The 13,536-nt window shown below is 32.2% G+C and overlaps 1 protein-coding gene and 1 pseudogene across 7 annotated transcripts in view; one reads left to right on the top strand and one right to left on the bottom strand.

Moving 5' to 3' along the window:
- Window positions 1-13,536, bottom strand: part of LOC108964995 (myosin heavy chain, non-muscle) — a 46,555-nt gene that overhangs the window by 11,827 nt on the left and 21,192 nt on the right. For 6 of the 7 annotated variants that reach the window (XM_018927102.1, XM_018927096.1, XM_018927098.1 and 3 more), the window contains exons 4-6: window positions 12,394-12,550; window positions 4,040-4,161; window positions 1,263-1,286 (exon numbers count right to left, since the gene is read on the bottom strand). In XM_018927102.1, the coding sequence (XP_018782647.1) occupies window positions 1,263-1,286; window positions 4,040-4,161; window positions 12,394-12,550 (303 nt within the window). The remainder of the gene's footprint in view (window positions 1-1,262; window positions 1,287-4,039; window positions 4,162-12,393; window positions 12,551-13,536) is intronic. The other variant, XM_018927103.1, reaches the window with a different exon arrangement.
- Window positions 9,923-10,501, top strand: LOC108964996 (annotated as a pseudogene).

Raw genomic sequence — 13,536 nt, forward strand, 5'->3', positions numbered from 1 at the left:
ACTTTCGTTTTATGTTAACGACGTGGACATATAAATGTTAATGGATGAAATTTTGCAAACACCGTAATAAAGACGGTGCAGTTATGAGTTGATAATTAATATGAATATTATATTGTACGAAATATATATTAACTGCAATAGACTAAAGAAAAACAGTGCACCTATAACAATAATAATAAATAACAACACATTGGCATCAAACTTTAGCTACCAAAAAGCCAAATAAAATAAATACATTTTACAAAATTACATTCGCAATCTTGGATAGTCATAAAAAAGCTTACTCAAGTAAAAATGATATAGGCAAATCTTATGGCATTATGGTACTTTACCGCAAACGTTTCCGCATTATTACTCTAAAGTTCATATGTAGTTGTATACGTGATTTTATCGGGACGAATCATTTAGTGGATTCGATGAACGCCGAAATGGTAAAAGCGTTAAATAGCATAGTATATAGCGAAATAACAATAGTCGTCATCAATATGTTAGAATAATTAATTATTATTGATTTGGGTAAAATATTATAAATGGATTCTGACCAAAAAACAAAATCGAAAATCGCAACAATTTAAAGAAGAAATGAGGACTTAAAATCATTGTCAATTTTAACAAAGAAAACCAATAAAGTGTAAAGTACCGACTTTCGAAAGAATTCTGAATCCTAAGGGATTTTATTGAACAATTTTCTATGATCAGTTAAGTAAATGAATAGCAATAAAAGCTTTTTAATTTAATAAATAGCGATCAAGAGTTCCAGTTACGTAGGTCTGACTGTCGCGGGTACATTTTATATATAGTATTGTCCTATTATGTTTGTAAAAACCCGAAATAGTATCTTCACAATGCTCAAAGGTTGATATTTTGAGCAGCCACTCTTTAATTATAAGTTGCATACAGAATTTGCATGTAATAAAATATTGAAATATGAAACACGCCGATTACTTAGGTCAGAGCGCAGGATTGAAAATGGAACCAAACAAATATATATGTAAATATAAGTAACAAAGTGTGCCAACACAGGAAATTTTGTGAAAAGTAAGTCATTAGTTATCTCTACCTAACATATGTATATACAGTTATTAACAAGTTTTACCATAAGTAACTTTAAGTTGTTTCCAAACTAAAACCTTAAGGATTATGTTAAATAAAATCATAAATAACTATAACCAAATAAAAGAGATTATAAGGAAATGTACGCAGAATCAGAATAATAATAGCTCTTAGTGATATGGAAAAATGGGTTGGTTGCAGATACTTACAATAATTAAAGCCGGATGAGGTCCCTTTTTGCAGAAATTGTTGAGGTAATAATTTGTTTGGGTTGATTGTTGGTAATCGGTCGGTTGTTTGGACATTTCGTGGTGTTAGTGATTGTGGTATCGTTTTAAAGTTATTATTTGTTGGTGAATAAAGGTGTACAAACGTTAATAGTAGATTGCAGTGTGTGAGTGTAATAATTTATTTTCAAATATATATTTTCCATTTTGATGCAATTTTATTTTTCCAATATTTACATTATTTTAAATATTCATTTAAATAAAATCGCCGCGTAAAGTGTTCGAATAGTAGACATCAAACCAATCAATTATACAACATAGTAGTGGTAGTGGGTAGTAGGTAGAGCAGTTGAAGAGAAAACATGAAATAAAAATATAAAAAATATTACAAATTAAATATAAAATTAAGTCCTAATAACTTTTACATACTTATGTGTGTAACAAGAAAAAACTATTATATTAAATTCATATTAAACACCTAATATTCTGGTAATAGTTTTATTTTAAAATTCATATTTAGTTATTTCTATACTTGGAAGTAATATCATTGCATCTATTGTTACATATGCACATTTACAATCAGGTGTTTCACATAGTCTCATAACGTTATAAGTTCTAACGATCCGAAAACATAGCATTCAGAGTTGTGTTTGCGTAAACTTATTTTAGTTTATGATTTTATGACACGTTGTGAGTACCCCAAATTTATGTTTATAAAAGTATATCCTATTTTATACAGTATATTTTATCAACAAAATTTTGCAGAGCTTCCCATTAAAATAGAGATTCGAGTGTAGTTTGATCCGATAATCCTTGGGTTGGTAGTAACACACACAACGCTCTCGATTGTCATGCAGACGCGTTCGAAATAATATGAACAACCAAAGTGGACATATCTTTACAACGGTGACAATACGACAGCAGCCAATAAAGCATATTTACAAAGTTAAAATAATTTAATCCTTATATGGTGATCAATAGATAGATAGGCGTATGTACATACATATTCATATATGTACATGTATGATCATTTCGATGTATACATATCAAAACCTATTTGAATTTATTACAAATATATGTTTGTAAATAATAAGTATATGAATGTATCTGTTGACACACTTGTGCACACGCTAGCATTTATGGAATAAATGTAATTACTTCAAAATCTTTAAAAGAATTTCTTAACGAAATTTTGTTTGCCTTAAAAGGAAACTTCTCCGCTCGAAAACATGTCAAATTCCATATTTGTACAAAATCGAATAAAATAAGTTTAGATATAAACCAAACGTATACATATATCAAACTGTACACATATGTACATGTTTATATACGTATATGTGATGTGTAATTATGTTTAAATACGTTTATTGGAAGTGATTAATACTTATTCGGGTGTATTTCTTTTTCATACGGACAAAAAATAAAAATAGCAACAATGTCATGAAATCGAAAATAAGCGCATGCACTTGACTGAGATACATATATATGTACATATTTATAATATATACATATCTATACAAATGAGCATGTGGCAAAACTTTTACGTTAAAGTGCTGTTGTTCTCAAATTCTACTTTAACACTTCGTCAAAGCATATGATTTCACGTTTATGTATCTCATTTGAATCGATCCAATTGATGTGAGCAAATTTATCAATGGTCAGCAATTGAAAAAAGTATCTACATATATCTATACATATATAAATTAACACAAAAGCATAAGTGGAATAGCTGAAATTTTAAAATGTGGCTCCTATGTCATAAATCATCATTGCTCTTTATTTTATTTTGAAAGCACAGCGTTTATATTTATAAAAGGGTTAAAAAATTGCATATTGTTTCTCTTAACATGTTTTAAATGTTTAAATATCACAATCAATATAAATACAATATACAAATATCACAAATTCATGCTACCATTTTGCATTTCGCTGTATACATATATACATACATACCGACTAATGCATGTACATACTTTTCAATATTTGTATAAACTTAGGATTTTAGCATTCCATATTAGATGACACGGTTCACCTTAAATGGAGCTAAAAGCCGCAGTCGAGGTTGCAACACGTTTGAGAGCTAGATATTCTATTGAAACAACACGATCTCAGCCTGTGCACCATTTCTTTATTAAAGTTACGCCATATAGCCCTGCACACTCTGTCCCATTCTCCATTTGTACATTCGATTTTATTTATTTTTTACTTTTTGATTCGTGGTTTGTTTTCAACCGTCTTTCGTCTTTTTTACTTTTACAGATATTTCTGTTTCTTTGTTTATTTACTGAACTGATGAGTCACCACGTAAGTATTTTCGCTCTGAATTGCCAACGAAAAGGTTTTTAATCATTTCACTTCAGATAATTTTTTAGCATAATAAGTTAATGTTTGCTTTTACTCGTTTTTTCTGATAATAATAATGAATACAATTTCATTACTCATTAACGTACATATGTATATTATATGTATGTAGTACACCACATGGCATTTTACATACACATGTGTACATACGTTTACACATACACACATGTATCATACAAATTTGCTTATATACATACATGTAAACAATTAATTGGCAAAATGTTCAAGTTCAAATAATGAAAGCTTAAATGACGCTTTCGAAATTGATATTTTTTTATTTAAGAAGGGTTTGGGAAAAGAAAAGTTTTTTTTACTGTACATATTATACATTCATATTTAATCCACTTAAGTGTCTAATGCATTATTTAGAACTCGATCATTCAAATTTATAGACTTACCGCTCCCGAGCCTTTTGGTTTTGAAGCCGCTACATACGCCAAATACTGTATCACTTTTTTTGTATTTTCGGTTTTACCAGCACCAGATTCACCAGTACATAAAATCGATTGGTCCTCACGATCTGCAAAATTATATAAAAGATTATTTAATAAATATTAATAAATGGACGATACCTGTAAGAAATATATTTACATTTAACTGTTACGAATAAATTCATTATACTCTATTACAAATTTTGAAAACATCAACGTTCCAAAACTAGTATTAAATATCCTAAAATTATATTTAAAGAATARTTGAAAAGTGAGTATTGAAAATGTATATGTAATGTATGTATGTATGTATACATATGCGCTCAATAAAAACCTACCACCACCTGGTGCGCGTTGTGGGAGGCAGCTCCATTAAATCTACTTTGCCACTAAATTCAACAATTTTGCTTTTCAGGATGGCTCAGCGCTATGCCATTGTGCAAAATGGCTAAGTTTAGAATGAGAGCAAAATCATGTATAAAACTTCTATATAATATTGGTACACATGATTTTATTCAGCTCGAATTTTAAGTTTTACTTGGTCAATACATTTAGCGGTCTATGGATTCAACGCTTAGATTGGCCTGGAAACTCGCCCGATTTAGGCCGTACTGAGCATTTATGGTACATTATGAAATATAAGGTTGCTAAAGCCAACAAATAAAATATTAATTGATTTTATAATTGTTATGGTCCCGTTGCAAGGAAACCAATTGAAGTCCTAGTGAATTCCATGTCTTCAGGAATGAAGGCAGATTTTGAGGCTAAAGAAGGCACCAATCGTTACTAGGAGCCTATTGTGAATCCTATAATTCCACCATTAGTAGTAAAAATGATTTAGTCGCCTTAAATTAACTTCCCATTGTTTTCTTTTAATTAATCATAAATGTACATTTTTGTTAATTTTTTTAATTAATTGGCTTTTCCTTATATAAAACTCCTCCTTATAAAACTGACAATTTCCTATAAATCCACTATGTGGCCAAACAAATAAAAATGGTCCTAATATTGTAACATTATAAACAAATTGCTAATGTGATCTTATTTCAATTATATTAGGTGGAGCGCTTTTATTGCCCATGAGTGTATGTAAATTTATTCATAACCTATCTCCAGATATACGAGAGCCAAGTCACAGGAGTTACTTTTATCATTTCGGTATTTCAATTACCCTTTTTTTTTTGAAAAACCTGTTAAAGACACATATTATGTATTAACTTTTGCTCTGATTAAAATCTTTCTAAGGGCACAAGGAACAAAAAATGTATAAGAAAGTCCTTAGTTATCATATAAATAAATATTATGACGGAAAAAATACCCCGTTCGACTGTGGTAAATATTTAATTAAAAAATCTAGAAATTACTTTTAGGAATAAATTATACCAATTTTCAAAGCATTAATGCCGAAGTTTCTAATGTATGAAAATTGCCCCAGAATTTGCTGAAATCGGCGTTTGAATCATTCATCGTAAAAGCCAACTCCATTTTTTTTTTCGTGCTCTGGGCTTTTTTTCCATTATCTTGAGAAATTGTTGCAAACCATAACACTATATACAAGAATAGCAGAGTTATTTAAAAAACCTACTGTCAAAATTAAATTACATTTTAATGAATAACTTTTTTTGTTAAAATGTATGCTCTTATCACGTCTGACGTGATGGAAATGCCCATATGTGTACATGGGTGGTATTTGATATTTGAAACATTTCTCGATTCGATTTTGTATTAAACACTATGGTGGATTAAGGAATTTAATTATAGTTTTCCTTTGCAATTTCTTAATACATACACAAGTCATATACATATGTATGTAATATGATGACCGAATAAACGGTTGTTTCTACCATAACCGTTGTGTTATGAATCATTTGAGGAATTTAAGTAGCAGAAAGAAATCGATTTATTTCTTTTACTCAGGCCACTTTGCTATCAAAGGTTTCGAATGTTTAACCAAAAACCAGTTTCAGCAGTTGTGTTTGAATTTACATACGAAAAACATCTGAATATAAAAATCCAAGTGCAAATAAAGATAGCTAACCGGCTCGGTGCCTCCAACTGATTTGTCACCGTGTGATTCATAAATTTACGCTTAAAAATGTTCAGTATGACCATCGAATGCCTTTTTTGTAAAACACTAAGTAAACTTATCAAAATTGCGGGTTACTTAAGTATATATGTATGTATGTATATGCGGCATATATACAAGTAAATAATATGTACATACATATCTATGTATTTATATCCAAACATACCAACATACTTAAATAGGAGTCACTCTTGTCTTTTTTTGCCGAACATTCGTCATACATATGAAACCATTGCATGAACAATTCTCCGAAAAAAAGCATACATTAACTAGTGCAAAGCAAATGGAGCTTAGGGCTTTATCTAAAACGAATACTTCAAGCAAAGATATCGTATCGTACCACTGAAATAGTAATTCTTTTAAAATAGTATGACAATCAATATCTTGTTTATTTATTCCTCTACAATAACAATATTAAGTAGCTGTCCAGCAAGTAACGGCTAGGAAGCTCCAATGCATTGAAAAAAATTAGCGCGGAAACCAACACATACACATCGTGCTATTCTTGAGGCCTTTGTGTAGATGAAAGATAAATAATTCTAACGCACAAGAGAATTTTGGTTAGATATGTCAATTGGGCCTTAAAAAACTCTTGGAAACTTTAACAGAAATATCTGGTAGTGGTGTTGAATAATTAGCCGATGACAAATAACGGTTTATGTAACAAATAATTTCCACCACAACTAATCTTTTAATATAACTTCTTTTCAGGAATAGAAGTCATATACATATGTATATACACATTTGGTGCGATGATAGCAGAGTTTATGAACGTTGGTAGATTCGTGAAGGTATTTACTTATACATTCATAAACATTATCGGACAAAACATTTGCAACTGAAATAAGATAATGAAAATACTGCTGATTACACAGCCCGTGATTTCCGATACTATTTTAATTTTATCTCAAATATTACATGTTTGCTAGGGTAAACTAAGCACTTTTATTAAAAATAAACTTTTTATTTGTTTAATGTAAACAAAACAAGTAAGGAAGGGTTACGTCGGGTGCAACCGAACATAGTTGTTTAATGTAAACAAAACCGAACATAGTTGCACCCAACGTAACCCTTCCTAACGTGTTTTGTTTATATTAAACAAATAAAAAGTTTAAACAATTGGTTTAAATGAGTTAAGCATCCACCCACTTTACCCGGGAAAACTGGCGCACCTTAATAAGACAGCTTAATTCACCACAGCTGATGACAATACATTACACCATAATTGAGAACATTACCACACCCAACAAGCGGTCACCACACGAAGACATCGCATGGCGCTAAACTAACAAAAAGGATTGGGACAATTTGCTTCTTCACTGCGCCGCGTCAATGTCTTGCTCCTCTAACGCGATTTTCCAGTTCCGCGGCATCTCGATCGCCAGCATCGGCAAATTTCTCGGAATTGAAGTCTCACCGCTTATCCCGTCTATATTTGTGGCGACTAACTTTATAAAATATACATTTGAGTTATAAATAAAAGTTAAAAGTTTTGCTCATTTTAGATCCGTATGCATTTTTATTTACTAAAGTGAAAGTGATTAGTACTTTTGTTTGCAAATTTGGCAGCAAATTGTTCACAATTTTTGGTCATAAGGTGGCACTAAAGACATTATTCGCGCAAAGTTGTATCTCGTTATATTAACGGCTTCTTGATTTGTGTACTGGAAGCTGAACGAATCAAGTGGAATTTAAAATTGTGCTATGCATGTGTGCAATTTGACATAAGAATGTAAGAAAAATGCCAGGTAATAAATATTTGTGGAAATTGGTTGGGCGGGTCCTGCGGTATAGGATTTCACCAATTTCACACCGGCATCATAAAGCTGTCTTATACAATCTTAGTGGTAACATTTAATGTCTCTGGCGCATTTAGTTATTGATTTACCGCGCTTTTAGTAGTTTTTTACAGTACCGTTATATGGGGAGTGAGCGGGGTTCATCCATTTTCATACTGTCATTAGGAGTTCTTATAAGATTTGTACTCAGGAAATTTGTAGCTTAAGTGATTTAGGAAATATGTACATTAAACATATTAGAGGACGTGGCTTTTTTCAAAAAATTTTGCCCACTCGTGCCCCTTGCTACTACGATCACCTGTACCAAATTATAATTTTATATCTTAATATCCATAGTTAAGGCACTTTATAGGTTTTAGGACAGACAGACGGTCAACCAGATTTCAACTTTTCTTTGCATGCTTATCATTTATATACATATGTATATGTATATAAACCTATATCTATCTTGCTTAGTTTTAGGTGATAGTTACAACCGTTAGGTGAATAAAATTATAAAACTCTGGCAACTGGTTCCAAGAGTATAAAAAACGATAAAACATCTAAATTCAATTAGACAAAAAATTGCAAAGAATACGGTACATTATTTTTATTAAAATAGAAGAAAATATTAGTATTTTGTGGCACACCCATTGCATTCACTAAGTGTTTTGCATCACCGCGATATTGAAGCTATAAGATTATCCACTATCGTTTGGGGTATATTTCTCAATGAAAAACAGATCAGCATTTGCTGATTTCGGATTCGGATTTCGGATCGTTGTTCTGCTAGAAGACATACTTAAGTGGCATTTCCCAATCATCATGTGGCAGCATTACGGGTTCCATAATGTCTCTATAGACGTACCGATTCATGGTGCCATTTATACGATGAAGCGGCGCCAAACCAGAAGCAGAAACGCATTCCCAGACTGTAACATATTCACTATGTTTATCTGATACAAACTTTTAAAACTTTTCTATCAGTTTTTCTTTGGTAGGCCACCTTGATGCACTACTGCGATATGTCGACATCGTTCGTGAGATTGAAGAATTGTGAATTTCTATTTGTATTTATAGAAACTTTTTTGGAGAAGTTTCGTTATTATAATCATCAATAACTCGTACTCGCAGCGCTTCACCGGAAGTATTTGGAACCATTGCTTTCTTTTTAACAAATTTAAAATAAAAACGTGTTTTCGCAAAAAATTCAACGCAAAAATTATACTCAGTAATTGTTTCAATCAATATAAACTCAGTTCAATTACATCAAGTAAGGAAGGGATAAGTGCGTGTGCAACCGAAAATTGTATACTCTTGCAACTTGCAGGAATCAAATCCAGTGAAATTCCTTAAGGTGTAAAATGTCAACAAAAGGATCGGAATCCAAACAATTTTATATATACATACTATATACAGCGCACGCTCGCTAATGTGAACACTCTATAGTTCGAACACCCCATAATGTGAACAGACTTTTTTATACATTGACCACTTTATAATGCGAACAAACCCAAAAGGCTCTATAATATGAACAAAAGACGTTAAAGTATTTGAATGTAGTTTACACAGATCTCAGCTAATTCTGAATTTGGAGAATCCCCTAATTGTAGAATAAGACTCTCATTTGTATTGCATGTAATGCGTAGAATACTTCAGTTGCAATTTTGTATTTGCGTGGAGTGTTTCGTTTTAGATTTTCTGTTAAAAATGAATTCTAAAAAACACACGTCTTTGACATTGAAGCAAAAAGCTGATATTCTCGATTCTTTAAAAAGAGGCTCATCTATGACGTGCTTAGTAAAGAAATATAATGTTGCTAAATCAACAATTTGTGGAATCAAAGCAAAAAACAAGTGATTTTAAAGTTCGTGAACAACACATACTCGGGACCTGGACAAAGCTGCCCCAGCTCTTGGATCCGTTTAAGAAAAAAACTTAGAGCTAAAATGGCCAAACTGGAGCTGTGTAACGACCAGTTATATAATGCTGATGAGTCAGGCTTATTCTGGAAACTTCTGCCAGAAAAAACGTACGTGTGCAGTATGGAAAAGAGAGCCCCAGGCGTTAAGTCGGAAAAGCAGCGAATCACGTTTTTATGTTGCTCAAACGCACCTGGATCTCATAAACTGAAACTTTTGGTAATTGGAAAGGCAAAGAATCCACGCTGTTTTAAAAACTTTCAATGCCCCACAGACTATAAGAGCTCAAAATCCGCCTGGATGACGTCGGCTGTTTTCAAGGAATGGTTTCATGAGTCCTTCGTTCCACAGGTGAGGATTTATTTTGTATTTTGCTAACTTTTTTCTTTTAAATTTGTTTTTTAGGTAACGTCATTTTTAAAGGAAAAAGGTTTGCCAAATAAAGCTCTACTCCTAATCGAAAACGCTCCTTCTCACCCAAATGAAGCTCAGCTGGCAACGGAGGATGGACAAATTTTGTCAATGTTTATGCCACCAAACGTTACTCCCCTCATCCAACCAATGGATCAAAATGCCATAAAGATCACAAAGTTGCATTACAGAAACAGCCTTTTAGCCTCAATAGCAGCTACAAACTCCAATTTACTCGATTCGATGAAAAAAAATACTTTACGAAGAGCTATAAATCTTTTGGATGCCGCTTGGAGTCGTGTCAGCGAAGTAACATTAGCTAATTGCTGGAAAAATATTTTAAATTTTACGGCAGATGATGACGATCCCGAAGATAGTCTTCCGCTCGCAGTTTTAAAAGAAAAATGGGGAGCTCGCGCCTTGATGAGCAATACCGTCGATCTCCTTAACAGTTTGAATGCTGAGGTTAGTTCGTTTTCGCAGAATCGCACAAAGATATGCAGGTTATTGAAAATTTTTTTATTAATCATTTCAGGCTGAATTAACGCTACCAGGTGTTCATGAATGGAACGAAGATATTGAAGATGATAATGCAAATGACGAGCATGAAGAAGAAGACGATTCCGATGAAGGCAGCGTATCGGAGGTAGAAGAGAAAATTAAGCGGACTGAAGCAGTTGAAATTTTCAACAAGGCGATAAGGAGGGCTGGTCATGAAGACGTCGATCCAAATGATGTAAATGTACTAAGACGTCTAAGAGAGAAAGCTGTGCTCCAACTTTTAGAAACACAGAAGATACCGGAAAGGATGACTGATTTTTTCAAATAAAACCTAGATTTTGTATCATATGTGTTACGTAAAAATTTATATGTAATGAAAAAATGAATAAAATGTGAATTCCAATATATAAATACACATTATCCTATTCTTTTGACGCATTCCATAATGTGAACATTGGCTTTAATTAGGTCAGATTATCGAGCGTGCGCTGTATATGTACCGCAGGACAGTATTTTAGGCCCAAGTGTAAACATCAGAACAGCAGAACTTCCAAGAGCTAATAATGAATTGGCTTCAACTTTTGCGGATGACACAGTTTTGGTGAGCCGTAACAAATGCCACATAATAGCATCAAGAATATTGGTGGAGCACTTAAGTTTTGTAAGAGCATGGCTAGCCAACTATAATTAATTTTTTAATAAAGTTGATTTTATTTAATAGTGCAAAGTACAAATTTTATTCGAAATGACCATCTTTTGCTTTCACAAAAACCCTCAAAAGATTCATCCATTGATCAAAAGCAGCACGCACAATTTTCGTTGGTATTACTAATGATTGGATATGACTTAGTTGCCTGACGGAAGGCTTTTATATGGATATTGAAAAGTAACGGAGAAATGTGCTGTCTTCGCTTGCCAAAAAAAAACAAGTTTCCCCAACTGCTGACATGATTCCGGCCGAATGAGTAGCAGATACAAAAAATCAAAATGGTTATTAAAGTTGAAGGTATTTTTTATCAAAAATTAAAAAAATGGCGTAGTTCCGAAAAAAACGTATTTTTTTTTTTATTGCGGTTTTTTTAATGCCAAATTGACAATTTTCAACCAATCGAAAAATAGTTGGTCATTGTATAGTAAATATACTCAAGAATACTCAATTTCAATTTGAACTCGATTGGTCAATTTCTCTTTGAGTTATAATGTCAGCAATTTTAAAAAATGTCGTTTCGAGAAATACGCGATTAAAATTTCAACTATCCGCTTTAACCCTACGAGCGACGGCTCTTTAGAACGCTGCCATTCAAAAACTATCAAGATACGAAATGGCCGATTTCACAGGATATTTTTGAATATGAACTATCGAAAAAGCAGAAAAAAACAAAAAAAAAATATTTTTTGAAATTGTATAGCCCCTTAAGTTTTTTGAGAAAATCATAATTTTCCCTTAAGCTTTTTCCACACTTACGTATGTAAAGCAATTACTGCACTACGATTTCCTTTAGCTCCTCACTACATTATTAATAAGAGAAAGGAAGTACTGACCTGACCTTTGTTGACCTTTGACCTTTGTTCTCTAATATTTGTTGATATTTTTTTATGATCAAATTATTTGCAATGGTTTACCTTGTAGCATAGATCTATAGGCGGTGTCGGTTATTGCAAAAACATGGGGAGGCACTTCATGCCTTTTTATACCCTTATACCGTTCCATTATCTTCTCGGTATAGATTGGCAATTTTTTGTAAGGGTTCACAACAACACAGAATAGGCCCGAGTAAGTCTGTAAAGGAAAATATAGAATAAAAATTAATAATATTCAAGATAAAGGAAATGAATAAAAATATTCTCTGAAAATAATTATCAAGCACGCGTACAAAAAGAAAATATATGAATAACTTAAGTTGAGTAAAAACCGGATGCATATGTACCATACATATATAAATGTTACAGTAAGTTTTTTAATATATTTATTTATTTTAAACTCTTGCTCACAAACACATACATACATATGTACGGGATATTATTTCTTCAGTTAAGTGGGTTTTTTTTGCGTTTTTAAATAGAAATTCGTATACCAACAACGCATAGAGTTAAAACAATCTAATATAGCTAAGTTATGCACTGCCTTACTCTCATACCGGAAAAATTATGCGGAAGATTTTAAGGTTTTAGAATTGCCATCTACAAAATAATCGATGAAAAGTTCGTTTTCAATTCAAAAGTAATTCGGATGGACTACACAAAAAAATAATGTCGCCAAATAGAATCTAGATATCAGTGCAGTCTAACAGTATATGTGAAGGGTGAACGTCTACACCAAAGTTTTTTTCTCAAAATAAACCCAGTGATTCAATACGTGATGAAGTTAGGAAATATAAAACAATTTATCAAAGCGTTAGACGTGGAAGAATATTATCTCAATTACATTTGTTGAAAATTTTCGAAGCTTGGGAAAAGTTTAAAAGCCCACTATTTGCTAGTCCCAAAAAACGGCGATTCGAGAAACATACATCAGTTTAGGAAATTGAAGCTTGGAAGGTTTGTGTTGAGCATAACTTATAAAACCATTGATAAAACAAAATCGATCTTATATAAAAACAAGTAAGGAAGGGCTAAGTTCGGGTGTCACAGAACATTTTATACTCTCGCATGATAAAGTGATAACCGATTTCACCCATATTTGGTACATGTCATCAGGGTGTTAAGAAAATATTATATACCGAATTTCATTGAAATCGGTCGAGTACTTCCTGAGATATGGTTTTT

The sequence above is a fragment of the Bactrocera latifrons genome, unplaced genomic scaffold, assembly GCF_001853355.1.
Source record: "Bactrocera latifrons isolate USDA-ARS-PBARC rearing strain unplaced genomic scaffold, ASM185335v1 scaffold_131, whole genome shotgun sequence".
NCBI classification, from domain to species: domain Eukaryota; kingdom Metazoa; phylum Arthropoda; class Insecta; order Diptera; family Tephritidae; genus Bactrocera; species Bactrocera latifrons.